Source organism: Malus domestica, chromosome 01, assembly GCF_042453785.1.
Source record: "Malus domestica chromosome 01, GDT2T_hap1".
NCBI classification, from domain to species: domain Eukaryota; kingdom Viridiplantae; phylum Streptophyta; class Magnoliopsida; order Rosales; family Rosaceae; genus Malus; species Malus domestica.
The window spans coordinates 18856611-18878793 of NC_091661.1; the positions used below are offsets into that span (position 1 = coordinate 18856611).

Consider the following 22183-nt stretch of genomic DNA (forward strand, 5'->3'; position numbering starts at 1 on the left):
CGCAAGGAATCAGCAAAAATTGAGGAAATGTCCATTTTCGTGTTAGCAAATTGATGCCATGTATTCCATATGCTTGATGAGACAAAATGACACCTTTCTCCCATCTCCAGTGTCCCTGTCCTAATTTTAGGGATGGGCAAGAACTCAAAATTATCCACCCATATAAATTTGGTGATTATGGTTATGAGTACCCGTTTATTTAAATTTTTTCGTAAAATTTTTACTTTTTTAAGACACTGAAATTCAACAAGTACTGCAGAAAAAAAAACAGCAATCCTTTGCTCTAATATTATGAATACTTCAGTACAGTTTTACAACAACAACAACAACAACAAAGCCTTTTCCCACTAAGTGGGGTCGGCTATATGAATCCTAGAACGCCATTGCGCTCGGTTTTGTGTCATGCCCTCCGTTAGATCCAAGTACTCTAAGTCTTTTCTTAGAGTCTCTTCCAAAGTTTTCCTAGGTCTTCCTCTACCCCTTCGGCCCTGAACCTCTGTCCCGTAGTCACATCTTCGAACCGGAGCGTCAGTCGGCCTTCTTTGCACATGTCCAAATCACCAGAGCCGATTTTCTCTCATCTTTCCTACAATTTCGGCTACTCCTACTTTACCTCGGATATCCTCATTCCCAATCTTATCCTTTCTCGTGTGCCCACACATCCCACGAAGCATCCTCATCTCCGCTACACCCATTTTGTGTACGTGTTGATGCTTCACCTCCCAACATTCTCTGCCATACAACATCGCTGGCCTTATTGCCGTCCTATAAAATTTTTCCTTGAGCTTCAGTGGCCTACGACGGTCACACAACACGCCGGATGCACTCTTTCCATCCAGCTCGTATTCTATGGTTGAGATCTCCATCTAATTCTCCGTTCTCTTGCAAGATAGATCCTAGGTAACGAAAACGGTCGCTTTTTGTGATCTTCGCTAGATTGCTCCGGTCATTAGTGTGGATAAATATATAAATGGATAGAGATAGGAAAGCAAACACAAGATGTACGTGGTTCACCCAGATTGGCTACGTCCACGGAATAGAAGAGTTCTCATTAATTGTGAAGGGTTTACACAAGTACATAGGTTCAAGCTCTCCTTTAGTGAGTACGAGTGAATGATTTAGTACAAATGACATTAGGAAATATTGTGGGAGAATGATCTCGTAATCACGAAACTTCTAAGTATCGGAGTGTGGTGTCGTCTTGACTTGCCTTATCTGTCTCATAGGTAGATGTGGCATCTTCTCTGGAAGTACTCTTCCTCCATCCAGGGGTGGTATCTTTAACTGGTGGAGATGCACAAGGTAATGTATCAATTTCACTTGAAGCTTACTTGTAGTTTCAGGCTTGGTCAAGCGCGATACAAACCATGTAGTAGGAGTTCCCCAAGTCGCCGAGCTAGGGGGTCTGCTGAAAGAGGTGACAGACAAGGTAAGCAATCAGAGCTCCGACTGATTGTTCACCTTCTCCCCATCTTGCAGCAGCATGAAGGATAAAGAGAAGAAAAATGAGAAGAGATGATATGAGATACTTTTGCTTTTGAAGAAGTAACTTTCCACAGGCTTATTCTTGAACTGAGCTGGAGGGTTTTCTGGTTTCCTCCAGAGTATAAGGCCGACTGAAGAATTTGAGGGTCAAAACAAGTCCATCAAATCTAGAGTACGTTCCACCCTGCTGATATGAGATACTTTTGCTTTTGACAGAGTAATGGATGTATCGGCACGTGTGCTGTTACGCTTGTCTCCACATGCTTCCTTGTATCCTTCGCACTTGCCCTATCTGTTCCTCAAGCAGATGCGGAATCTTCCCTGGAAACATAAGATGATGAAGATGAGTACTCGAGAGCAATGCCAGGTAAGTAATCAGGTAAGGGGTTCCAGGCAGTCAGTTCCTGGCTGGAAGCTTGATTCCAAGTGCTGACTGATTGCTCTCTTTCTCCTTGTCTTAGAGGTAAAAACAAGGTCAAAAGAAAAAACAGGGAAAAAGCATGATATGGGATACTCTTGCTTTTAACCCTGATGATATGAGATATTCTTGCTCTAGTATAGCTTGTTTGCAGAGGTATTATCGGGGGGAAAGAAAGCTGAATATTTCGAAAGGCTTTGTTGGGAGTGCCCTCTCAGATATGATGAAGGGTTGAGCATTTTTGCAGGTCTGCCTGTCCGTTGGGAATGGAGGTCGACATATATAGGAGTCTCCCTAACAACAAGTAGTAATGCTATTCCTTTACCCTGCTTGGTCATAGCACGGTAGTGGGAGCTGCCAGTTTCACATGTTTTAACTCTGTCAGAGCACTTTGAAAAAGTGGTCTGTGGTATCTGGCTCTCGAGATTCGGAGAACGATGCCTCTTCGATTTTTGAGAAAGCAATCATGCTGGGGGTCTGACTCTCGAGATTCGGAGAGCAGTGTCTCTTCGATTTTTGAGGAAGTAATCATGTTGGGAGTCTGGCTCTCGAGATTCGGAAGGCGGTGCCTCTTCGATTTTGGAGCAAGCAATCTTGTTGGGAGTGTTGTCTCGAATGTGAGTAAAGGTTGGACATGTTTGCTAGTCTACCTTGCCACGAAGCACAAAGGTTGACACACAGGGACTTTCCAATTATCCAGCAATTGTACTGTTCCTTTACCCTCTCTTCGATTTTGAGAAAGTAGTCATGTTGGGAGTCTGGCTCTCGAGATTCGGAGGACGGTGCCTCTTCGATTTTGGAGCAAGCAATCTTGTTGGGACTGTTTTCTCGAATGTGAGTAAAGGTTGGGCATGTTTGCTAGTCTACCTTGCCACGAAGCACAGAGGTTGACACACAGGGACTTTCCAATTATCCAGCAATGGTACTGTTCCTTTACCCTTGTGGGTAATAATATGGTAGCTAGACCTTCAAAATTTATGTGTCTAAACTTTGTTAGTGCTGTTTCTTTGCTATTCTTTTACCTTTCTTGGTCAGAGCGATGTAGTGGGAGCTGCAAGCTTCACGTGCTCAACTTTGGCAGAGAACTTTGGCAAAGTGATCTGTGGTACCCATGAGTTATTGTTGCGTGTGGGAAGTGGGTGATTGAACAGTAAGATTCATGTGCTTTCTACTTCACCAGAAGTCTTCGACAGAATGCCCATAATTTCTGCAAAGCTGAGTGTGCGTGTGACAGGTGCTGACAAGGCTAGAAAAGTAGATGCCTCTTCGATTTCTGAGATCGGCCCTCGTGGTCTCTGAGCAGCCCAGCTTTTGAGAAAGCGAGCGCCTCTTCGATTGATTCGGAGAACGGTGCCTCACCGATTTTTGAGAAAGCAATCATGCTGGGGGTCTGGCTCTCGAGATTCGGGGAGCAGTGTCTCTTCGATTTTTGAGAAAGTAATCATGTTGGGAAAGTGGCTCTCGAGATTCGGAGGGCGGTGCCTCTTCGATTTTGGAGCAAGCAATCTTGTTGGGAGTGTTTTCTCGAATGTGAGTAAAGGTTGGGCATGTTTGCTAGTCTACCTTGCCACGAAGCACAGAGGTTGACACACAGGGACTTTCCAATTATCCAGCAATGGTACTGTTCCTTTACCCTCTCTTCGATTTTTAAGAAAGTAGTCATGTTGGGAGTCTGGCTCTTTAGATTCGGAGGACGGTGCCTCTTCGATTTTGGAGCAAGCAATCTTATTGGGAGTGTTTTCTCGAATGTGAGTAAAGGTTGGGCATGTTTGCTAGTCTACCTTGCCACGAAGCACAGAGGTTGACATACATGGACTTTCCAATTATCCAGCAGTGGTACTGTTCCTTTACCCTTGTGGGTAATAATATGGTAGCTAGACCTTCAAAATTTATGGGTCTAAACTTTGTTAGTGCTGTTTCTTTGCTATTCTTTTACCCTTCTTGGTCAGAGCGATGTAGTGGGAGCTGCAAGCTTCATGTGCTCAACTTTGGCAGAGAACTTTGGCAAAGTTATCTGTGGTACCCATGAGCTATTGTTGCGTGTGGGAAGTGGGTGATTGAACAGTAAGATTCATGTGTTTTCTACTTCCCCAGAAGTCTTTGACAGAATGCCCATAATTTCCGCAAAGCTGAGTGTGCGTGTGACAGGTGCTGACAAGGCTGGAAAAGTAGGTGCCTCTTCGATTTCTGAGATCGGCCCTCGTGGTCTCTAGGGAGCCCAGCTTTTGAGAAAACGAGCGCCTTTTCGATTTCTGAGATCGGCCTTCGTGGTCTTTGAGCAGCCCAACTTTTGAGAAAGCAAACGGCTCTTCGATTTCTGAGATCAACCCTCGTGATCTCTAAGCAGCCCAACTTTTGAGAAAGCAAACGCCTCTTCGATTTCTGAGCAGGCGCCTCTTTGATTTCTGAAGCTCCGTCGAGTGCAGATTTTTATAGAGGCTGGCATTAAGTTCCAAAGCACACTTGAATCTCCACCAGTAGAAGCTTCATTCTTGCACTTCTAAGATCTTGATTTGTCCGACCTCTTCTCTCTTCAACACCTTTGAAAATGTCTGGCCCCTCCGACCGTCGTTTTGACTTGAACCTTGTTGAAGAGGTAGCCCCGCCTTCTCCAGACAACATATGGCGCCCATCCTTCGTCTCCCCAACTGGTCCTCTTACCGTTGGGGATTCCGTGATGAAGAATGATATGACCGCTGCGGTGGTGGCCAGGAACCTTCTCACTCCCAAAGATAACAGACTACTTTCCAAACGGTCTGATGAGTTAGCTGTTAAGGATTCGCTGGCTCTCAGTGTTCAGTGTGCAGGTTCTGTGTCTAATATGGCCCAACGCCTATTTGCTCGAACCCGACAAGTTGAATCATTGGCGGCTGAAGTGATGAGTCTCAAACAGGAGATTAGAGGGCTCAAGCATGAGAATAAACAGTTGCACCGGCTCGCACATGACTATGCTACAAACATGAAGAGGAAGCTTGACCAGATGAAGGAAACTGATGGTCAGGTTTTACTTGATCATCAGAGATTTGTGGGTTTGTTCCAAAGGCATTTATTGCCTTCGTCTTCTGGGGCTGTACCGCGTAATGAAGCTCCAAATGATCAACCTCTGATGCCTCCTCCTTCTAGGGTTCTGTCCAGTACTGAGGCTCCAAATGATCCCCCTCCGGTGCCTTCTCTTTCTGGGGCTCTACCGACTGCTGAGACTTCTCCTAAGCAACCTTTGTGAAGGCTCCCTCTTGTGTGTTTATTTTGACTCATGTATATGTACATATTTGTAGCTTATCGGGGATATCAATAAATAAGCTTTCCTTCATTTCAACGTATTGTGTTAAATACACCAAAGCCTTCTTCGCTAAGTTCTTTGAATTTTCAGTACAGTTTTACAATACACTACAAATCATGCTTTCAACTGCACAAGACTAAACCATGGTGTTTCTATATACATGTCGGTGTAATATGTATTCGGTATCTATGTCGTGGATTTGATTAGTTTTGGAACTCAGACTTGGAGTTGGTACTGCGTCTCGAGTACGAAGAGCCTGTACCTGAGACTTCAGCATGTGAAGAAGACACTGCTGGAGAAAGAGGCTGGAAGTTTGTATTCCCAACAAACCAATACAGAGCCCATTTCAAATTGTTGAGGGTGTACTTGAGAGCTTTAGTCCAATTCTCCTGCTTATTGAAGCTTTGTGTGATCGAACACGTTTCCACTTTGTCATTCTCAATCCTGCAAATGAAAAAGTCCAACACGGTTAACGGTTGGGAGAGAGTATCGTGACCGAAGTCTCTCCTTTTTCCTAATAGAAATGAGATAACAATGCAGAAGAAAAACTTGTCAAAACTTATGTCAACATTGCATCCCTCATATGCTTTAAAACGGTTGAAAGGGTAAACAAGATAAAGTTATGGTCGTAGATGCAAATATTGTATCATTTATGAAAAACAAAATATGGAGGAGAGATGGAAAATGCTTGAACATGATATAACATACTATTGGTTCAGATTGCATAACTTACTTGTAGGGCAATTTAAAGCATTTTTCGAGTGGTATATTGTTTTCTTGGTCCTTGGAATTTGCAAATTCAGCAAAGTCCTTGAGGCATGTCAAGAACAATGTCATTGCTTTGTCATAGCGAGTGCTCCAGAACAAGTTCACCGGACCAAACCTAAATACTCAAGTTAATTAAAACATCCAACAAAATAGCTAACATGACAGTCTTAAATTTCCGTACAGGTAATTCTAGAGAACAGATACAAACATTGATTATACATTTTTAATCATCTAACCATGCCACTCAGCATTTGGGTGATACCAATTAAATAGTAAATCGAAATCACCACTATGCACCATATGCTGCTAAACCGGGGGATCTACTAAAGTTGTTTTTTTAACAATAGTGAGATTAGATAAAATTAAAATATGGTAGCTCTCCATAAAAGTCATTCGGCAATTCCCAAGCACTTTTCTCCCTTAAATCATTAAAAGTTTGGAGTGCAAGATGACTTTTTGTAGTGCTAATAACAGTTCCTTAAAATAAAAAGACAATTACATGGTGATTAAAGTTATAGGCATAGTCTATACTTACAGCTCATAAATATTGTTATTGTTGTCCAAAATCCGAGGGTAGCTGCCCATAGGAAGTATTTTTATTCGATACTCAAACTTTGGCCGGAAATATTGACACATTGTATGGAGAAGAAGGCAGGCTTGACCCCAGGCAGCATTTATCTCATCCCACTCAACCTAATTGTTTTCACACGGTAACCATCAATATCAGAGCCTATTTTCTGTCTCAAGGTAAATTAAAAAATTCAATTAACTGGTCCTAAGACAAACTCAAAGGAGAAGGAAATGCATGTTTGGCTTTCTAACCGGAATTTTAGGAAGTCGTCCTAGTCGAAAATTGTTAGTGGTACCAAATTCTCCATCATGCCCGATGGGAAAGGCATCATTGAGCACATTAGTTCGTTTCAACAACTCCAAGTGTGCTTGTGAAACTTCTATCTTGGCCAAAATTGCATCTCTTTCTTCCTGTCAGCCAAAAATATTTTTCTTAGACACAAACAACAAAATACCCACGGGGCACCAAAGGAACAATGTTTTCTTCAAACTTGCTTAAACTTTATTCCAGCAATTTATAAAAAGAGGTATCATCAATCCATATAAAGTGGGGAAACAGATGACTCATAAAGGATATGTCCGACTAGGGGTGCACCACAGTAAATTTAAATGCTTCCAGAGCATGATTGTTTTACTCCTGAACATATCTATTCACAAGTTAGATATCAAGTAGAACATACGTGCACTATGTATGCGACTCTTTTCTTTTATGAAGAAGACAAAAACTAATGGCGACGAACCTGTATAGAATTAATATAAGCTACATTACGAAGAGTCGAAGACAAACATTGATATACTAATTCAATGTCAAAGAAACTTTTGAACCCATGTTAAACTACACCAACCAACAGCCAGACATATCAACACAGAGTCACACATACAGGGAAAATGTACTTCCTAGCAGCTTGTCATGCAAAAGCTAGAGAAGCAGAGGAAGTAACTGAGCAGAAGTTGCACACCTGATTTGAAATTAATTGAAACTGAAAATTATTGAACTTGTGCCAGTACCTGAAACACGTTAAGCAAAATCAACAATTAGTAGTTCCCAGGTCCTCCAACAATAAGCGATGAAACCTGATACGTACTGATGCTCACTTGATATTTTATCAGTAAGTATACCAACAAATTCAACAAACAGCATACAACAACAACAACAACAAAGCCTTATCCCACTAAGTGGGGTCGGCTATATGAATCCTAGAATGCCATGTGCTCGGAAATTCAACAAACAGCATGAGGAAAAGAAATTTACTGCTCCTCCAACTCCTTAAATCTGCTAGATTTTAACTCAAGTCCCTTGAGTTCATTATTTACTTCAGCATTCTGTTTCTCCATCTCTTCAATTTCTGCTTCAAGTTTTCTCTGTTCTTCCTCAATCTTAAATAGCATCCAAAGAAGATGATCAGTGAGCATTTAGACTTCCCTTTGGAAAATTATGATACAAAATAAGCTGATATGAAAACAAACATATTTTTGAAGGTTCATTACAAAAGAGTTTTGGTATTGATCAATTGCTGCAGGATTGTAGGCAAGCTAATATCCTGGCCTTAAATTTAAAAAAAAAAAAAAAAAAAAAGAAAATACCTTCACAGATATGTAAGTTCCAATGAATATAAACCATTGCAACCTTAAGATTATTCCCATATATTTGTGCCATTTTTGGATCAAACTGCATGCTCTAAAGAACAAAGTAAATATCCCATCAGCAAGAGATAACCACCTTTCACCACTCATCCAAACCAAAGAAATCAGAGTGATTAAACGAAATAATTTTTAAACTATTATGCACGTCATGGAATACTTCCCACAAAAAATGGTAAAAAATAAGGCTAAGAGGTTCAGTTATGACCAAAAAAACAAAGAAAAAGAACATAACACTTGAATGTAGGATCAGAGCTCAAATGTATTTCATATTAATGCAGACAAATGCATCCTACTGGTCATGCAATCTCTAAAATGGACGTGTGATGTTTGGAGTTGTCATTCGCGTCATTCCTCGGAATGAAGGCATAATGGCAATAAAACAGCCCTTTTTCACTATCCATAGACAGATCACGCAGAGATTATTGCATTAGACAATATTTGAACTAAGCACCTTCAGTTTTTCCTTGAGAAAATCAGTCTCACTAAGCACTTCCCTTGTCCCACCCTCCAAGCGTTTAAGACAGGCTTGGTATGCTTTAATGTCCCTATTCACATCTTCAACCTCCTTGTCAAGTTTATCAAACAATACCCTCATGCATTCAATGCATAAAGGTTGCTCAACCTGGAAATGTTAGCAGAAACCTACAGATTATAACCTACTTTCAAAACAATAACCGGCACCAACATATATAAAATGTCCAGTTGTTTTGCATTCTGATGCATACCTGTGTTTGGGTGGTGGCAATTTCAAATGCACGATTCAGGAGAGTTATAGTAGAGTCAAACCCAGAATTGTTAGGCTGCAAAGGACCATTGGGTCCTGCATCAGGTAACGGCAAATGGGCCCCACCACCATCTGGTGAGGACTCAGATTTATAAACAACCACAAAGGACTCATCCATTGCCTTTTCAGACTGGCCTGTATTGACTGCTCCACCACGGGGACGCGGAGGGACTCCTTGTGCCTGGGCTCTTTGCTGTGGTAACACAACAAAAGAATTGTCCATCCGTGTGGATGATAACACACTGTTCGCCCCATGCATTGAAGAACCCTGCATGCCTGCATGTGTTCATCACCAAACCACTCATGATTACAAACCAAATAAACCATTTCTCGCACACATCACTGCACCGGGCCATCAACAAACCCTTAACCCCACGTAAAATCACGAACTCAAACGTCCACAAAAAACAGTCAACTCAAGAAATCGTATATTTAGTACACGCTATTCGATTCTAGTCAAATCATACGCTTATTCAACTTAGCTCTTCACAACAAGGAGCACCCGGCAACAAGTCCCATTTCTAACTCAACAAATTAACACTCCATGGCAAAACTTAACGCCTATAACAGCATAATTAAGTTTTTCGAGCCACGATAAAATCTTTAAAAGTTCAAAAGAACAACACTTTAGCTTAACTAAATCAAAACCCAGCCCATTTTAATTATAAATCTGCCCCTCAACGATAAACATTTTGCAATCTCACCCGTTTGAAACTTCAATTGAACCCCCCCCCCCCCGAGACTAATTGGGACTCCATATCCGATTCCCAGAACACAAATTTGGGCGATTATATGCAAGGATTAAGCTAAATTAATAGCAGGATTAGAGAAAACGAACCGGAGCGAGAGAAATCGTGGAAGAATTTTTCGGCGTAGGAATCGGCGCCGACGACGCAGAGATAGTTACGGCAGTTCTGGCATGCATATCTTGGGACGTTCGGATCCACCTGAAACCTCCGACCCCTTTCGCCCATTAAATCCTTGTGAAAGTGGAAGGCTCTTGTATTCGTACAGGAGACAGTTTTTTACTTGGTTTTTTCTCTGTTTCTTGGCAGAAGAGAGATCACAGCAGTCTGACTAGGCCTGGCAATTCCTGACACGAGCCGATAACCCGACACGACACGACACGAAATTAACAGGTGTTCGGGTCGACACGATAATGAAACGGGTCGTTATCGGGTAACCCGATAAGCACCTGTTAAGATAACGGGTTTGTTCGGGTATACACGTGGGTAACACGATACACGATAAGCAGAATATTAATTTAATAATTTATAACCCTAAAAAAATACTATAATAATTATATATATATTAATTTAACAATTTTATACCCCTACAAACTATAATTTTATATATATATATATATATATATTAAATTAACTATAATAATTATAATAATTATATATACTATAATAATTATACCCAAAATATTAACTATAATAATTATATATATATATATATATTAAATTTTATACCCCTAAAAACTATAATAATTATACATACAAAATAAATAGATTTAAATCTACTTAATAAATAAATATATATATATACACACACACACCATTGAACTTCATGAGATACGAATTATACGAAACTAATTTCAACGATCCAACCGTCAAACATGTTTGTATATACTTCGAGATCGCATACGCCAAAAATTGCAAAAAACAAACATTCAGAGAGCAAGTAACGGGACAAAACTTTTCGACGGTTATAAACGAAAAATCACGATTTAACGGTCATTTTAACTCCGATTTTGATGATTTTTTACAACCACACTCCTTGACCCTATATGAATACAATGATTGAATTCGATCTTCAATTTAAAATATTTACACTAGTGGATACCACAAAATCTTATGTTATACTTAATAAAAGTATGAATAAACTCTTAAGTATTAGTGAATCTATTGTTTTGATAGGATACTCATTCTACAAAACTGTTTTCAATGATCAAACCGTCAAACATGTTTGTATATACTTCGAGATCACATACGCCAAAAATTGCAAAAAACAAACATTCAGAGATCAAGTAATGGGACAAAAGTTTTTGACGGTTATAAACGAAAAATCACGATTTAACGGTTATTTTAACTCCGATTTTGATGATTTTTTACAACTACACTCCTTGACCCTATATGAATACAAGTAATGAATTCGATCTTTAATTTAAAATATTTACACTAGTGGATACCACAAAATCTTATGTTATACTTAATAAAAGTATGAATAAACTATTTAGTATTAGTGAATCTATTGTTTTGATGAGATACGAATTATACGAAACTAATTTCAACGATCCAACCGTCAAACATGTTTGTATATACTTCGAGATCGCATACGCCAAAAATTGCAAAAAACAAACATTCAGAGAGCAAGTAACGGGACAAAACTTTTCGACGGTTATAAACGAAAAATCACGATTTAACGGTCATTTTAACTCCGATTTTGATGATTTTTTACAACCACACTCCTTGACCCTATATGAATACAATGATTGAATTCGATCTTCAATTTACAATATTTACACTAGTGGAAACCACAAAATCTTATGTCATACTTAATAAAAGTATGAATAAACTCTTAAGTATTAGTGAATCTATTGTTTTGATGGAATACTCATTCTACGAAACTAGTTTCAATGATCTAACCGTCAAACATGTTTGTATATATTTTGAGATCGCATACGCCAAAAATTGCAAAAAACAAACATTCAGAGAGCACGTAACGGGACAAAACTTTTCGACGGTTATAAACGAAAAATCACGATTTAACGGTTAATTTAACTCCGATTTTGATGATTTTTTACAACTACACTCCTTGACCTTATATGAATACAATGATTTAATTCGATCTTCAATTTAAAATATTTACACTAGTGGATACCACAAAATCTTATGTTTATACTTAATAAAAGTATGGTATAGTACTATTGTTTTATTTTTTTTCATAATTATTTTGGTAAACTTCTCATAATTTGAATGATTTTTAATGTATGGTTTTTCTATGCTTAGTTTATGCAGAAGATAGTTATGACGTGGAAAACCTTACTGAAAACATCATCAACATAACTCTTGAAGGCAATAGATCAAGCCAAAGTTCCAATGCAATTTCATGATGATCGATGTAAATCGAGGATTTTGTAAATTGAGGTTTAAACTTTTGAGAAAGATTTCACAACCTTGAAAACAAAAACTGTTTCATTTTGCATATCCTTGCACATTTAAAATTTGTAATAGATTAGTAGTGTATGTATTATTTTTTTATTAGGCTCTTATTTTCGAGTGTAGATGTAGTACTTAAACGACAAATGTGTTTTAATGTTTTGAAGTAATATTTATATGGCAATGTGTGGTATGTGCAAATTTAAGAAAAAATATATATTTTTCTTAACGGGTCATAACGGGTCATAACGGGTCGGGTCACTTTACCCGTTGGGTAAAGTGACACGACCTGTTAAGGACCCGTTAAGATAACGGGTGTGACACGACACGACCCGTTAAGATAACAGGTGTTACACGAAAACGACACGAACACGACTGACACGACCCGTTTGCCAGGCCTAAGTCTGACGTCCGGTTTGTTTGTTTGTTTTTCTTAAATAAAGAATTACAAATCTCTATTAATTAATAAAACACTAATTAATAAAATACTTATTGTCATTCAAAATCTTATGAAATTATCACTTTAATTCTCTAATTAAAACAGAACATGAATAAGAAATATAAGGTAGAAATGTAATTTCATACAATCAAAATTTGTTGTTTTTTTTCAAAACATCATCTACATGTAATCATAACATATCTTTAATTAAAAAAATAAAAAAATAAATATAAATAAAAATAAAAAACTTCCCACTTGTACATTCTTTATCACCTTCTTCCTCTCTCCTTCTATTTCAAAAATAAAAATAAAAAAATTTCTCACACACAAAAGTGAAAGTAATAATATCAATATCATTTCCTTTCTCTCTTTACTTATAATTTTTTTGTGTTATAATTACAGCTGTTTTGCTTTTACTGACACACCCCGACTGAGATCGAGGCATGCTGGCCATCACGTGAGGGTGACGTAGTCATGTGCACAGTGCGGAAGCAATAAAGATAAGAGTTATACGAATAAATAAAAACTGAAAGTTACAAAGGTGCACTAAAAAACAGGAAGCGTTAGGAGTGAGATACAAAAGTAAATACTCCTAATCAGAGCATAGAAAGTCTAGGTGCAGTCCAGTATGACAAATACTAATTATACAGTACCAGAAGATGTCCTACAAATATTTTATTATGTCAGAACCGCCGAAATCCTCAAAGCCACCAATAGCAAACTTACCTAAAACCTGGAGGGGCATAAAACAGAAAACATGAGTGGGCAAAAACAAATGTTTTACAAAACCATTTCATTTCTCAAAAGTTCTAACCCCTCACCGTAAAACATGTATAATTTTCCCAAAAATAGAATATAAACATATGCATAAATATATATGTAAATATATCAATTCAAATCATGCTTCACATATTCATAATCGTAAGTATGACATGCCAAGATATAACAGAATAAGTAATTCAGGTGAGAATAAATTCATGGAAAATAACGTATTAGCCGGAACCCCTGTAGAAGTATGTACGGCTGAATTCATATCTCATTAGTCAATCTAGCCGGAGTCACTACAATGACCTATACGACACTACACTACACATAAATCGGAACCACTAAAAAGGGGTATATACGACAAGACTGGATGTAATATAATTATACTCAACACTACTCTCTCATGATAGCTGGGCGATAAATCGCTAGTCACATACGAGTCGGAACCACTTATGATGGTCTGTACAACAAGACTGGGCACCTAAATTGGATCAAATGTGAGCATATGGTGCGGGAAGTGACATTATATACGGGTATGTGCCATATCTCTGGCTAATCATTAACACCGAGGTGCAGGTTTATGAGCTCAATGTTTCTCAATCACATATCACATCATTGATAATTCACATAACCAAACATAACTCACCTGGTACTTACCTGCGCGTCCACAGCACCACAATTATATATTATGCATCATATACTAATTCATATACAAAATATAAATTTATATGCATGGCATTCAAGGCATACTTTCATTTAAATACATTTTCTGGAAAAATATCAAGTATATAAATATATAATGAAAACCAAAAGCTCACTCACTGGTATGTCGAGGGGTCGTAGCCCCCAAGTCGCCCTTGACCGCGCTCGTCCTCGGGATAAGTCTCCCCTATATGCGAAATAACTATAAAAACGTTAATTTAAAGCACATAACCAAAACTAACTAATAACTTCTCATACATTACTTAAAATGGAGGTTTTAATATACCAACGTGATCTACACAACTCCATGAACATCCCCATATTTTTAAAATAATTTTCCGACCACCTACACTCCGGCAAGTGCATGGGCATGCGCAGGGAACCCTAACGGAAACCCTAACTGCCATTAGGAATATTCTGTCCAAATTACCTGACGCCGTTACTCTCAGTTAAGAATATTCCTTCAACTTTGAGAAAATATTCTTATGTCTTATCCGGTGGACCTCGCCCACCATCGCCGTCGCTAGAAAACTGGAAAATGATTAAACCTTGATATCTCAGTCATTTTTCATCCAAATTTCATGAAACCAGTACCAAATTGAAGCTCTTAACTTGTAGAACATTTCCTTACCTATTTAAAGCCCCAAAGATCACGGGATCTTGCCTGAGAAATTCGAGAGAAACTGGCCAAACTTGAAACTTAAAATCCTGACGTCCAAAACTACCCAGCAAGCTACCCTGAGCTTCGTGAAGGCCTTTTAAAGCTCCCTGTGAGCTTAAAATCCACTGAAACCTTCACATTTACGTGTGCATGAACAATACCACGATCGAGGGTTACGGTTCTCGGGTTTTCCAATGGTTCCACGGCCTAAAAATGGTATGGTTGAGTTCATGATGGCGAGGAGAAAATGATGGTACTAATCACAAGCTCGATTTGTGCAGAAAAGGGTTGGTTGAAGGTTCGTCTGTACGTTTGTATGGGTTTTCTGCAAAATCCGAGAGGAAGAAAAGAGAGAGAAAGCACGGGAGAGAGGGAGAGGTCTTATGGGTGTGTGTGTGTGGTCCTCACACTAACACATCATCAAACAACACCCACCATAAAATATCTAGGTCTAAACTTGACCAAAATAAACTAGGGCAATAAAAGAAATAAATCGAATATTTTGCCCAATTCCAACAACTTCTCTTAGGGATAATTCCATCAATTCACATCATCAAGAATATAATACAATAAATTTGGGGACGGGCTATGACACTTACCTCTAGCAAATGTTATCTCTCTCGTGCATATTTGAAACACATTTGCCTTTTTTTTTTTAAATAAAAAATATCAAATATCAAATCTTATTTATATAATTTAGTTTCGGAAAGGAAAAATAATTTCCACAAAAAAAAAAAAACACCCGACCCAGATTGGCTGTCACAGAAACCCGCGAACCGTATAAAAACCCAATTCCCAAATCAGACAGCCTTTTCCTTCTCTCTCCTTGGACTCGATCGGCATCAAATCTTTCGTCCTTCGAAACCCTAATAATCCCCTTCAATTTCATCAATGGCGGAATCCACCGTCACCAAATCCAACACATACAACCTCTTCGTGACCCTCTTGGAGGGCAAAACCCTAACCCTAAAATTCACAACCCCGGAGATCCCCGCCACTTCCCTCAAGCACCTCCTATACAAATTCACCAAAATACCCCTCCAGCACCAGCGCCTCGTCACCGGGACTCGCCAGCTCGAGGATGATTCCGTCCTCTCGTGCTCGTCCTCCCACGCGCCGGACTTCCCAACCGTGCATCTTCTGCTCCGTCTCGCCGGAGGAAAGGGCGGGTTCGGGTCGCTGCTGCGTGGGGCGGCGACGAAGGCCGGGCAGAAGAAGACGAGCAATTTCGACGCTTGTCGCGATATGAGTGGTCGGAGGTTGCGGCATGTTAATGCGGAGAAGAAGCTGGAGGAGTGGAGGGCTGAGGAAGAAGAGAGGATGCTTGAGAAGATGGCAGAGGATTATTTGAAGGGTGTGGCGAAGAAGGGTAAAAAGGGAACTGGGGACGATTTGGCTGAGAAGTATGTGGCCAAGTATAGGGAGCAGTCGGAGCGCTGCATTTCGGAGGTTTTGGATTCAGTTAAGGAGGCGGTAAAGGGGAAGCGTAAGGGGCCGGCCAAGGAGGCCATGGAGGATTCGAAAAGGCTGAAAATTTGGTAAGCATTTGTGTTGGGTTTTAATGTTTGCTGTGTTGATTTTGTGCTAGGGAATTGGAAATTATGAATTTGAAGGAATCCTTTCAGAAGAATATATAAAGAAATGCAATGGGGAATTGATATGGTGGTTTGAGAAAAATGGTATTTTTCTTATGTGTTGAAATGAATATTAGGATTTGGACATGTGTTAGTTATAGGTATAGAGGTTAATATGATAATTGAAGTAGAAAACTCACATGATAAATAATTTGGTTAACAAAGCCAAGCTCTTTGCTTTCACAGTTTGCTTTTGATTTATGGGGGATGATCGGGATTATATGTTATAGAGTGAAGGAAAGGAACCCATCAAGTTCATTTAGGAAAGGAAAACTCGGCTTGGTTAAGCCGGAATGTTACTTAGATGTCTCTTTTATTGTATAATTTTGATCTCTGGTGAAACCTTGTTTCGGAAATGCTACATTTTCTTTATTTCAGAATCTTTTTGGAGAAACACTGTATCTTCCTGCCATTTCTCTTTAATATTGTTGTATAATATGATTGTCATTGGTGTTGATATCTGATTTGTTGTTTTTGTCAGGATGGGCAAGAGGAAAATGGGTGAAAGTGATTCAGAGGATGATGACAGTGATAATGAAGATACAATGGAGAAATCTGTCGTATTGAATAATGGGAATAACTCAGATTCAAGTAAAGAAACTGAGAGAAGTTTGGATTCTGTGACTGGTAGGAAACAAGATGGTGAGATCTCAAGTGGGGGCTCAAGTGAGAGTGGTTCGGAGGAAGAGAAAGAGATGGTTGTGCAGGGACCACAAGCTTTTGGTGGATGCCCTGGTCAAGGATCTCTTGATATTGAGAAGAATGAGATGGTTGGACCAGTGATTTCTGAAGAGAAGATAGTTAGGAGTGCAAGTGTTACTTGTTCAGATCCTGATGTGGTTTCGGGAGCTGAAGCAGAGCAAGATGGAAAGATAGGTTGCAATGAACCTGAGATGGGAAATCTGGAGAAAGTAGTTGGTCAATCTGAGACGGTTTCTAGATCAGGGCGTGGGCAAGAAATTGAAAGTGCATCACTTATTGCTGAAGCCAATGATTCTTCAGAGTCCAATCCAGGAGTTCGGGAGGAAACAGTTGCGAGTGGAAACACTGCAGGGATGGAAAAGCCACTGAATTTTGATGAGTACAATTCAGCAGCAGAAATGGAGGTATGCTTCTGAGTTTTTAATCAGATTTATAATCTTTTTTATTGAAATTTTATGTTATTGTTAAAGCGATTTAGGGCTTTTAGCACTTCTATTGCTCTTCAAGTTAAATGTTTTACGGCGCTGTAATTAAATCTATTAGGGGCACCTTCCTCACACTAAGTTTTTGGAGCTGAATTTTTCGCTTTCCCTTGTTTGTTGATTATGTATAATATAGTCTGCCTTGTGAACATGACTAGGCATGTCCACTTTGAAAGCAAAATTAAAGCTCATGTTATTACGTCCCCGTCTCATTGCTTTTGTTATCACAGCTTTAACCATCATCTCTCTCACCATGGTCATTTTAGTTAGGGAGGGCTCTGACTATAAATCGTTAGGAAGCATCATTAACATAATTTTCCACCTCTATTGTAGGTTCTTGGCCGGGAAAGGTTAAAGTCTGAACTGCAAACTCGTGGGTTAAAATGTGGGGGTACTCTACAGGAGCAAGCTGCGAGGCTTTTCATGCTAAAAACTACCCCAATCGAGAAGATTCCAAAGAAGCTCCTTGCAAAGAAATAAGAACATTATGTGCTTCATTTAACCTCAATACTTTGTAGAGAAAAATCCCTCGGGGTTCGGTGTGTATATTTCAATCTCCCCCCAGTTGTCGGACTAGTTTTGTACTTGTATACCGTGATGCTTTGACTGATGCAATAATATTGTGCAATTTTCGTTTTGTGAAATTCACTATTGTAGTACGCATCCATAATTTAGTGTTCTTTTTTCCACGAAACTACATGTTCGATTGTAGCCATTTTACATGAGCTGGGGGTGTTGAGTTGGCTCGACTAGGGGACGGGTTGTTCCGTCAGGCTGGTGGAAGGGGTGGCCAGAACCGAGGTGGTGGAGTTGCTGAGGCAGTCAATGGGAGTGAACCTTGACTTGCTGAGGAAGGTGTAGTTTTGGTGCATGGGAGCAACAAAAGGAGAGCCTGAGAGATCGAGAGTAAGGAGCTTTCGAGGGAGGCAGTTTTCGGGTTTGAAAAGTTGGATTTCTTGTGTGACATAGCTGATTCCTCGGACGAAAAAGTCTCTGGGTTTTGGAAGTTTTAGAGTTTTTAGGCCATGGCTGTTGCAGTCCACGTTGAAGCCCGGGAAACCGCAGTTTTCAGGTTGGTTGGGTACCAACTAGAATGGGAATCGGATTGGGAAGCTGGCGTCACCACAGTTGGAAGCCGGGCAATCATTGAGTTCAGAGACGTGGGGGAAGAGAGGGAAGAGGAGAGAGACGAGGAGTAAGATGTCCATGTTATCTCAGGACAAAAACCAGAATGACAAGGGTGGAATAGTGTTATAATAGCTTTGTTAACAACCGGAAAGTCAGCTTCGAATCCCCTTCTGCATCCAAGTTTGACGTAATTTTGATGAATTTAATATAGAATATCGCTTATATAAAATTTTAATTTCAAAGATGTTTTGAACAATTGATCTGAGCCGTTCATTGATTCACAAATATGTGTGTGAGCATGTATCATGTATCTGTAGTAGCATATGTGTTTATCATTTCTACAAGGAAGACCAATCTATCTCTAAGCTAACAGGAAATATTTTCATGTATCTGATTATTCGAAAGGCGTTTTATTGAGTTGCCCTTCGGAGATTGGCAACTAGCAATAATCTGTGGAGTTCCGGGAATCTGTTTCGTGTAGCTTGGCGAGGAAGTTTTGAGGCCTGTGACTTTACAGGAGCTGCTGTGAGATTCTGATGGATACTACTTCTCCTTGAGGTCCATCTCTCATGGCATGGTATTTCACTTGAAGTCCTGGCGTTGAGAAAATCGAAGAAAACATCGAAGTTAGAAACGGATTTTGTCACTCAGATTCTTAATTAAGCTGAGTCTCGGTTATGTCTATGGCAAATCGTCTACTTAGTACCTTCGTTCTTCTGCAGATTTGTGTTGACTGCAACTGCATGTAGAGTAATGATAGCCTTTGGTTGCCAGTCTGTTGGTTTGCCCACCCATGACTTGAGATTAAACACTGCTGCAGTTCCATTCGAAATTAAATGAGATCACTTTATACTTTTCAACAAACGCGAGGAGTCAAAATTATGGTTGCTGAAACAGCAAATACCAGTGTCACAGATGACTAGGGGGAAAAGAGTATCTGAAGTTTACCAGATGTTGAAGATTCCTTGAGGTGTTTCATATCGAAAATAGCCCCACAAGCACCATCGGCATGCTCGTTGACATCATGGCGACCTATAAGTTCGTATTCCCAGCTTCCATTCTTGTACCCCTCGCTTAAGAACAGCTCAATATGCCTTGCATCCAATGTCTGCATCGTTCCTGCGTATATATGCAAACATTCTCAGTTGCTGTTAACGAATATAACAATGAAACATAAGAAGATTGCGAAAACAAGGTCGTTTTGAAGAGTTTGATAATGTGTAGCATTTTGGCAAACACACATATTGAGCAGTGATGGGTTTGTTTTGCCTTACCATCACAGGTATTGAGCTCGCAGACGGGGCATCGGACAAGCTGGAGATCTGTCGAACACCATTACAGTTGAAAACACAAGTTAACTAAATTGAACATTGGCACTATTTCATCTTCATTAGTCCAAAAATAAAGCGCCAGGATGACTGAGTGCAGCTCAAGTAATTACCAGCAATCCATATCCCAGTTCTAACTTTATCCAACACACAACTGCCGCAGGACTCCAACATTTTCTGTATGGTATCTCCTTCTGGGAGCCTTGATGGTTTGATCAACTTTTCTGTTAGGAATGCTTCTGAGGATTCAACGGAGAATGCACCGATGCGCATCCAGTCTGTGATTCATCCAAAATTCAGTGAAAATCCCATCATGATAGCCAAATATTTCACTGCACTCTCAATCAGACAAATGAGAGCAAGGAAACCAGCTGAAAATTAACAAGATGGAAAAATGTCACAAGTCACTGACTTTTTCCATAGTCAGAAATAACGAAATGTGTACATAAAAAAAAAGTTCACCAAGTGATCGAGAGAACGAGACTTTATGAGTTTTCTTACACATAAAAAGATTCATACAAATTTCCTGTAAATCTTACAAACATTTTAAACAGAGCTATATAAATTTCTTGAGCATAATTACATGAAAGCACCTGAAAATTCTCACCACAACAAGCAATCCAACGGGGGCAAAATGGGACACTCACCGATATGCTTCTCCTGCTGGCGAAACATGTAAGAGTGACTCCCATCTGCAAAACCGCAAATCCCACTTAATCAGACAATTACGATAATAAATACGTCTTAAAACTAATCTAATCCATATTATTATGCTAATTGACTTCTGGTGGCTCTCAGATTCTTACCAAAGGCTGAAACGTAGAGCTTCCTCCAATTGAGTGCCACGTGACGAGGCTCAGGGACCTGAAGATCACGTAGGCACACGTGCTTCCATATGCTCCCTTCTTCCATGATCAGACCGCGGAACCAACGACATGTCGTCGCGAGCATCACCAGTGACTTGGCGTCTAGATGATTGGCGATCTCTGTCCAAACGTCCTCTTCGTAGCTTTTGATGCATTATAAACTCACATAAATAATCATATTACTAAAATTAATTAATTAAAATTATTAAAATAGTTAGGATCGATTTGAAAAGTAGTTACGCTCTGTTTGGTTACTGGTGAAATACTTTCCAAATTAAACAGAGAAATATTCTCAGATTCCGAATTGGAAAATTTGATCATCTAAAATATTTACAAACTCTGGAGATTTAAGACAGAAAAATACGTAATGTACGAAGAGGAAAGAGAAGAAAATGTAGTTTTCTCGTTTCGTCTGTTTTCTCGGCAGCCAAACAGACGACTGCATACTTGCTTACGAAAATTCAAATCGCGGAAGTTTACAATCGTTTCGGAAACTTTTATTTTTGAAAATATAATGTAAATTACGACGATCGAATTCAAGATCGAGCTCGAAGAAGTAAGGTCACATGCAACGCAATCAAATTTAGAGCAAAACAGAACGATTTCAAAATCGCAGCTCCGATTTGAATCCGAGCTACTGAATTCTCAACTACGTGCATGTAATCGTACAGATACAAGCTCAATTACAAGAAAAAAGGAATTAGAATTGAAAATAATTCAATCACAAGTCATCACTTCCATTCGAATTCACGATGCATGAGCTCAAACAAAACAAACACAATCAAATCCACTCGCGGATGAAATTTCGAAGAAAAAATGAAATGTAGGGCGAGAGAGAGATAGAAAGAGAGAGAGAGAGAGAGAGAGGACCAGCAGAAGGCAGAGCGAGCGGAGCTGCGAGTGAAGCGAGGGGAGCTGCAAGAGCAAATCGTCTTGGCTCTTCGCATGCGCTTTTGCATCGGCGGAGGCCGTGGCAGAGCGACGGTGGTTCTCTTCCGCTTCGGAGGCATTTTCTCTGAGTGCGTGAGTGTTCGGTTGTTCTGAGCAAATAAGTAAACCGATGACTCTCTTTCAGAGCTGAGCTTCAAGGCTTCGCTATTTATAAGCGCGCCAATCCTCTAATTCAAAAAGGTAACAGAACACATTTGAATTTAATGGGCCGTATATCGATGCTCTTTCAGCTGAGTTGGGCTTGCCACGTGGACTAGGCTGGCTGGTTTTCATTCTTTTTTGTTTTTCCTCACTTTTTAAAAATTAAAATTGCAATGTTATCTGATAACTATTTTCAGTTTCAAAAAAAAAAAAAAATACAAATTGAAAATTACGTTCTTGAGTTTTTAAAATTTGGCCCGAATCTTAACTT

At 39.5% G+C, this 22183-nt stretch overlaps 3 protein-coding genes and 1 long non-coding RNA gene across 5 annotated transcripts; 1 reads left to right on the forward strand and 3 right to left on the reverse strand.

The window, feature by feature from the left end:
* Positions 1-260: 260 nt before the first annotated feature.
* On the reverse strand, positions 261-10031 carry LOC103417629 (beclin-1-like protein). Of its 2 annotated transcripts, XR_011582437.1 has the most exons (10): positions 9788-10031; positions 8891-9225; positions 8617-8787; positions 7774-7898; positions 7481-7529; positions 6774-6932; positions 6487-6644; positions 5917-6066; positions 5269-5627; positions 261-299 (listed from the first exon to the last, which is right to left on the reverse strand). XR_011582437.1 is itself a non-coding variant. In XM_008355803.4 (9 exons), the coding sequence occupies exons 1-9, from the start codon at positions 9921-9923 to the stop codon at positions 5387-5389; spliced, it is 1524 nt and encodes a 507-aa protein (XP_008354025.2). In that variant the 5' UTR covers positions 9924-10031; the 3' UTR covers positions 5190-5386. The 2 variants fall into 2 exon arrangements, 1 of the variants encoding a protein (XP_008354025.2); XM_008355803.4 differs by lacking the exon at positions 261-299 and having other exon boundaries at positions 5190-5627.
* Positions 10032-13068: 3037 nt separating this feature from the next.
* Positions 13069-15027, reverse strand: LOC139195887 (uncharacterized). Its single transcript, XR_011580960.1, has 4 exons — positions 14651-15027; positions 14306-14550; positions 14140-14206; positions 13069-13285 (listed from the first exon to the last, which is right to left on the reverse strand). It is a non-coding gene; the product is annotated as an uncharacterized lncRNA (long non-coding RNA).
* Positions 15028-15279: 252 nt separating this feature from the next.
* On the forward strand, positions 15280-18142 carry LOC103417630 (uncharacterized). The gene is made up of 3 exons (XM_008355804.4): positions 15280-16218; positions 16796-17420; positions 17832-18142. Exons 1-3 carry the CDS (start codon positions 15572-15574, stop codon positions 17976-17978), a joined length of 1419 nt encoding a protein of 472 aa, XP_008354026.2. The 5' UTR covers positions 15280-15571; the 3' UTR covers positions 17979-18142.
* A 730-nt stretch (positions 18143-18872) lies between these two features.
* LOC103414729 (probable F-box protein At3g61730) lies at positions 18873-21887 on the reverse strand. The gene is made up of 8 exons (XM_070824188.1): positions 21691-21887; positions 20761-20963; positions 20602-20646; positions 20068-20232; positions 19901-19948; positions 19575-19745; positions 19333-19440; positions 18873-19220 (listed from the first exon to the last, which is right to left on the reverse strand). The coding sequence occupies exons 1-8, from the start codon at positions 21828-21830 to the stop codon at positions 19138-19140; spliced, it is 963 nt and encodes a 320-aa protein (XP_070680289.1). The 5' UTR covers positions 21831-21887; the 3' UTR covers positions 18873-19137.
* Positions 21888-22183: the final 296 nt, after the last annotated feature.

Bases quoted from the DNA above. Each gene is read 5' to 3' on its own strand.
- LOC103417630 (XM_008355804.4), top strand. From the start codon at position 15,572: ATGGCGGAATCCACCGTCACCAAATCCAACACATACAACCTCTTCGTG. The intron at 16,219-16,795 runs GTAAGCATTTGT...TGTTTTTGTCAG, and splicing joins TCGAAAAGGCTGAAAATTTG to GATGGGCAAGAGGAAAATGG. The intron at 17,421-17,831 runs GTATGCTTCTGA...CCTCTATTGTAG, and splicing joins ATTCAGCAGCAGAAATGGAG to GTTCTTGGCCGGGAAAGGTT.
- LOC103414729 (XM_070824188.1), bottom strand. From the start codon at position 21,830: ATGCCTCCGAAGCGGAAGAGAACCACCGTCGCTCTGCCACGGCCTCCG. The intron at 20,964-21,690 runs GTCCTCTCTCTC...ATGCATCAAAAG, and splicing joins GCTCGCTCTGCCTTCTGCTG to CTACGAAGAGGACGTTTGGA. The intron at 19,221-19,332 runs GTACTAAGTAGA...TCTCAACGCCAG, and splicing joins AAATCTGCAGAAGAACGAAG to GACTTCAAGTGAAATACCAT.
- LOC103417629 (XM_008355803.4), bottom strand. From the start codon at position 9,923: ATGGGCGAAAGGGGTCGGAGGTTTCAGGTGGATCCGAACGTCCCAAGA. The intron at 8,788-8,890 runs GTATGCATCAGA...TAACATTTCCAG, and splicing joins TTGCCACCACCCAAACACAG to GTTGAGCAACCTTTATGCAT. The intron at 6,067-6,486 runs GTAAGTATAGAC...TTGAGTATTTAG, and splicing joins AATAACAATATTTATGAGCT to GTTTGGTCCGGTGAACTTGT.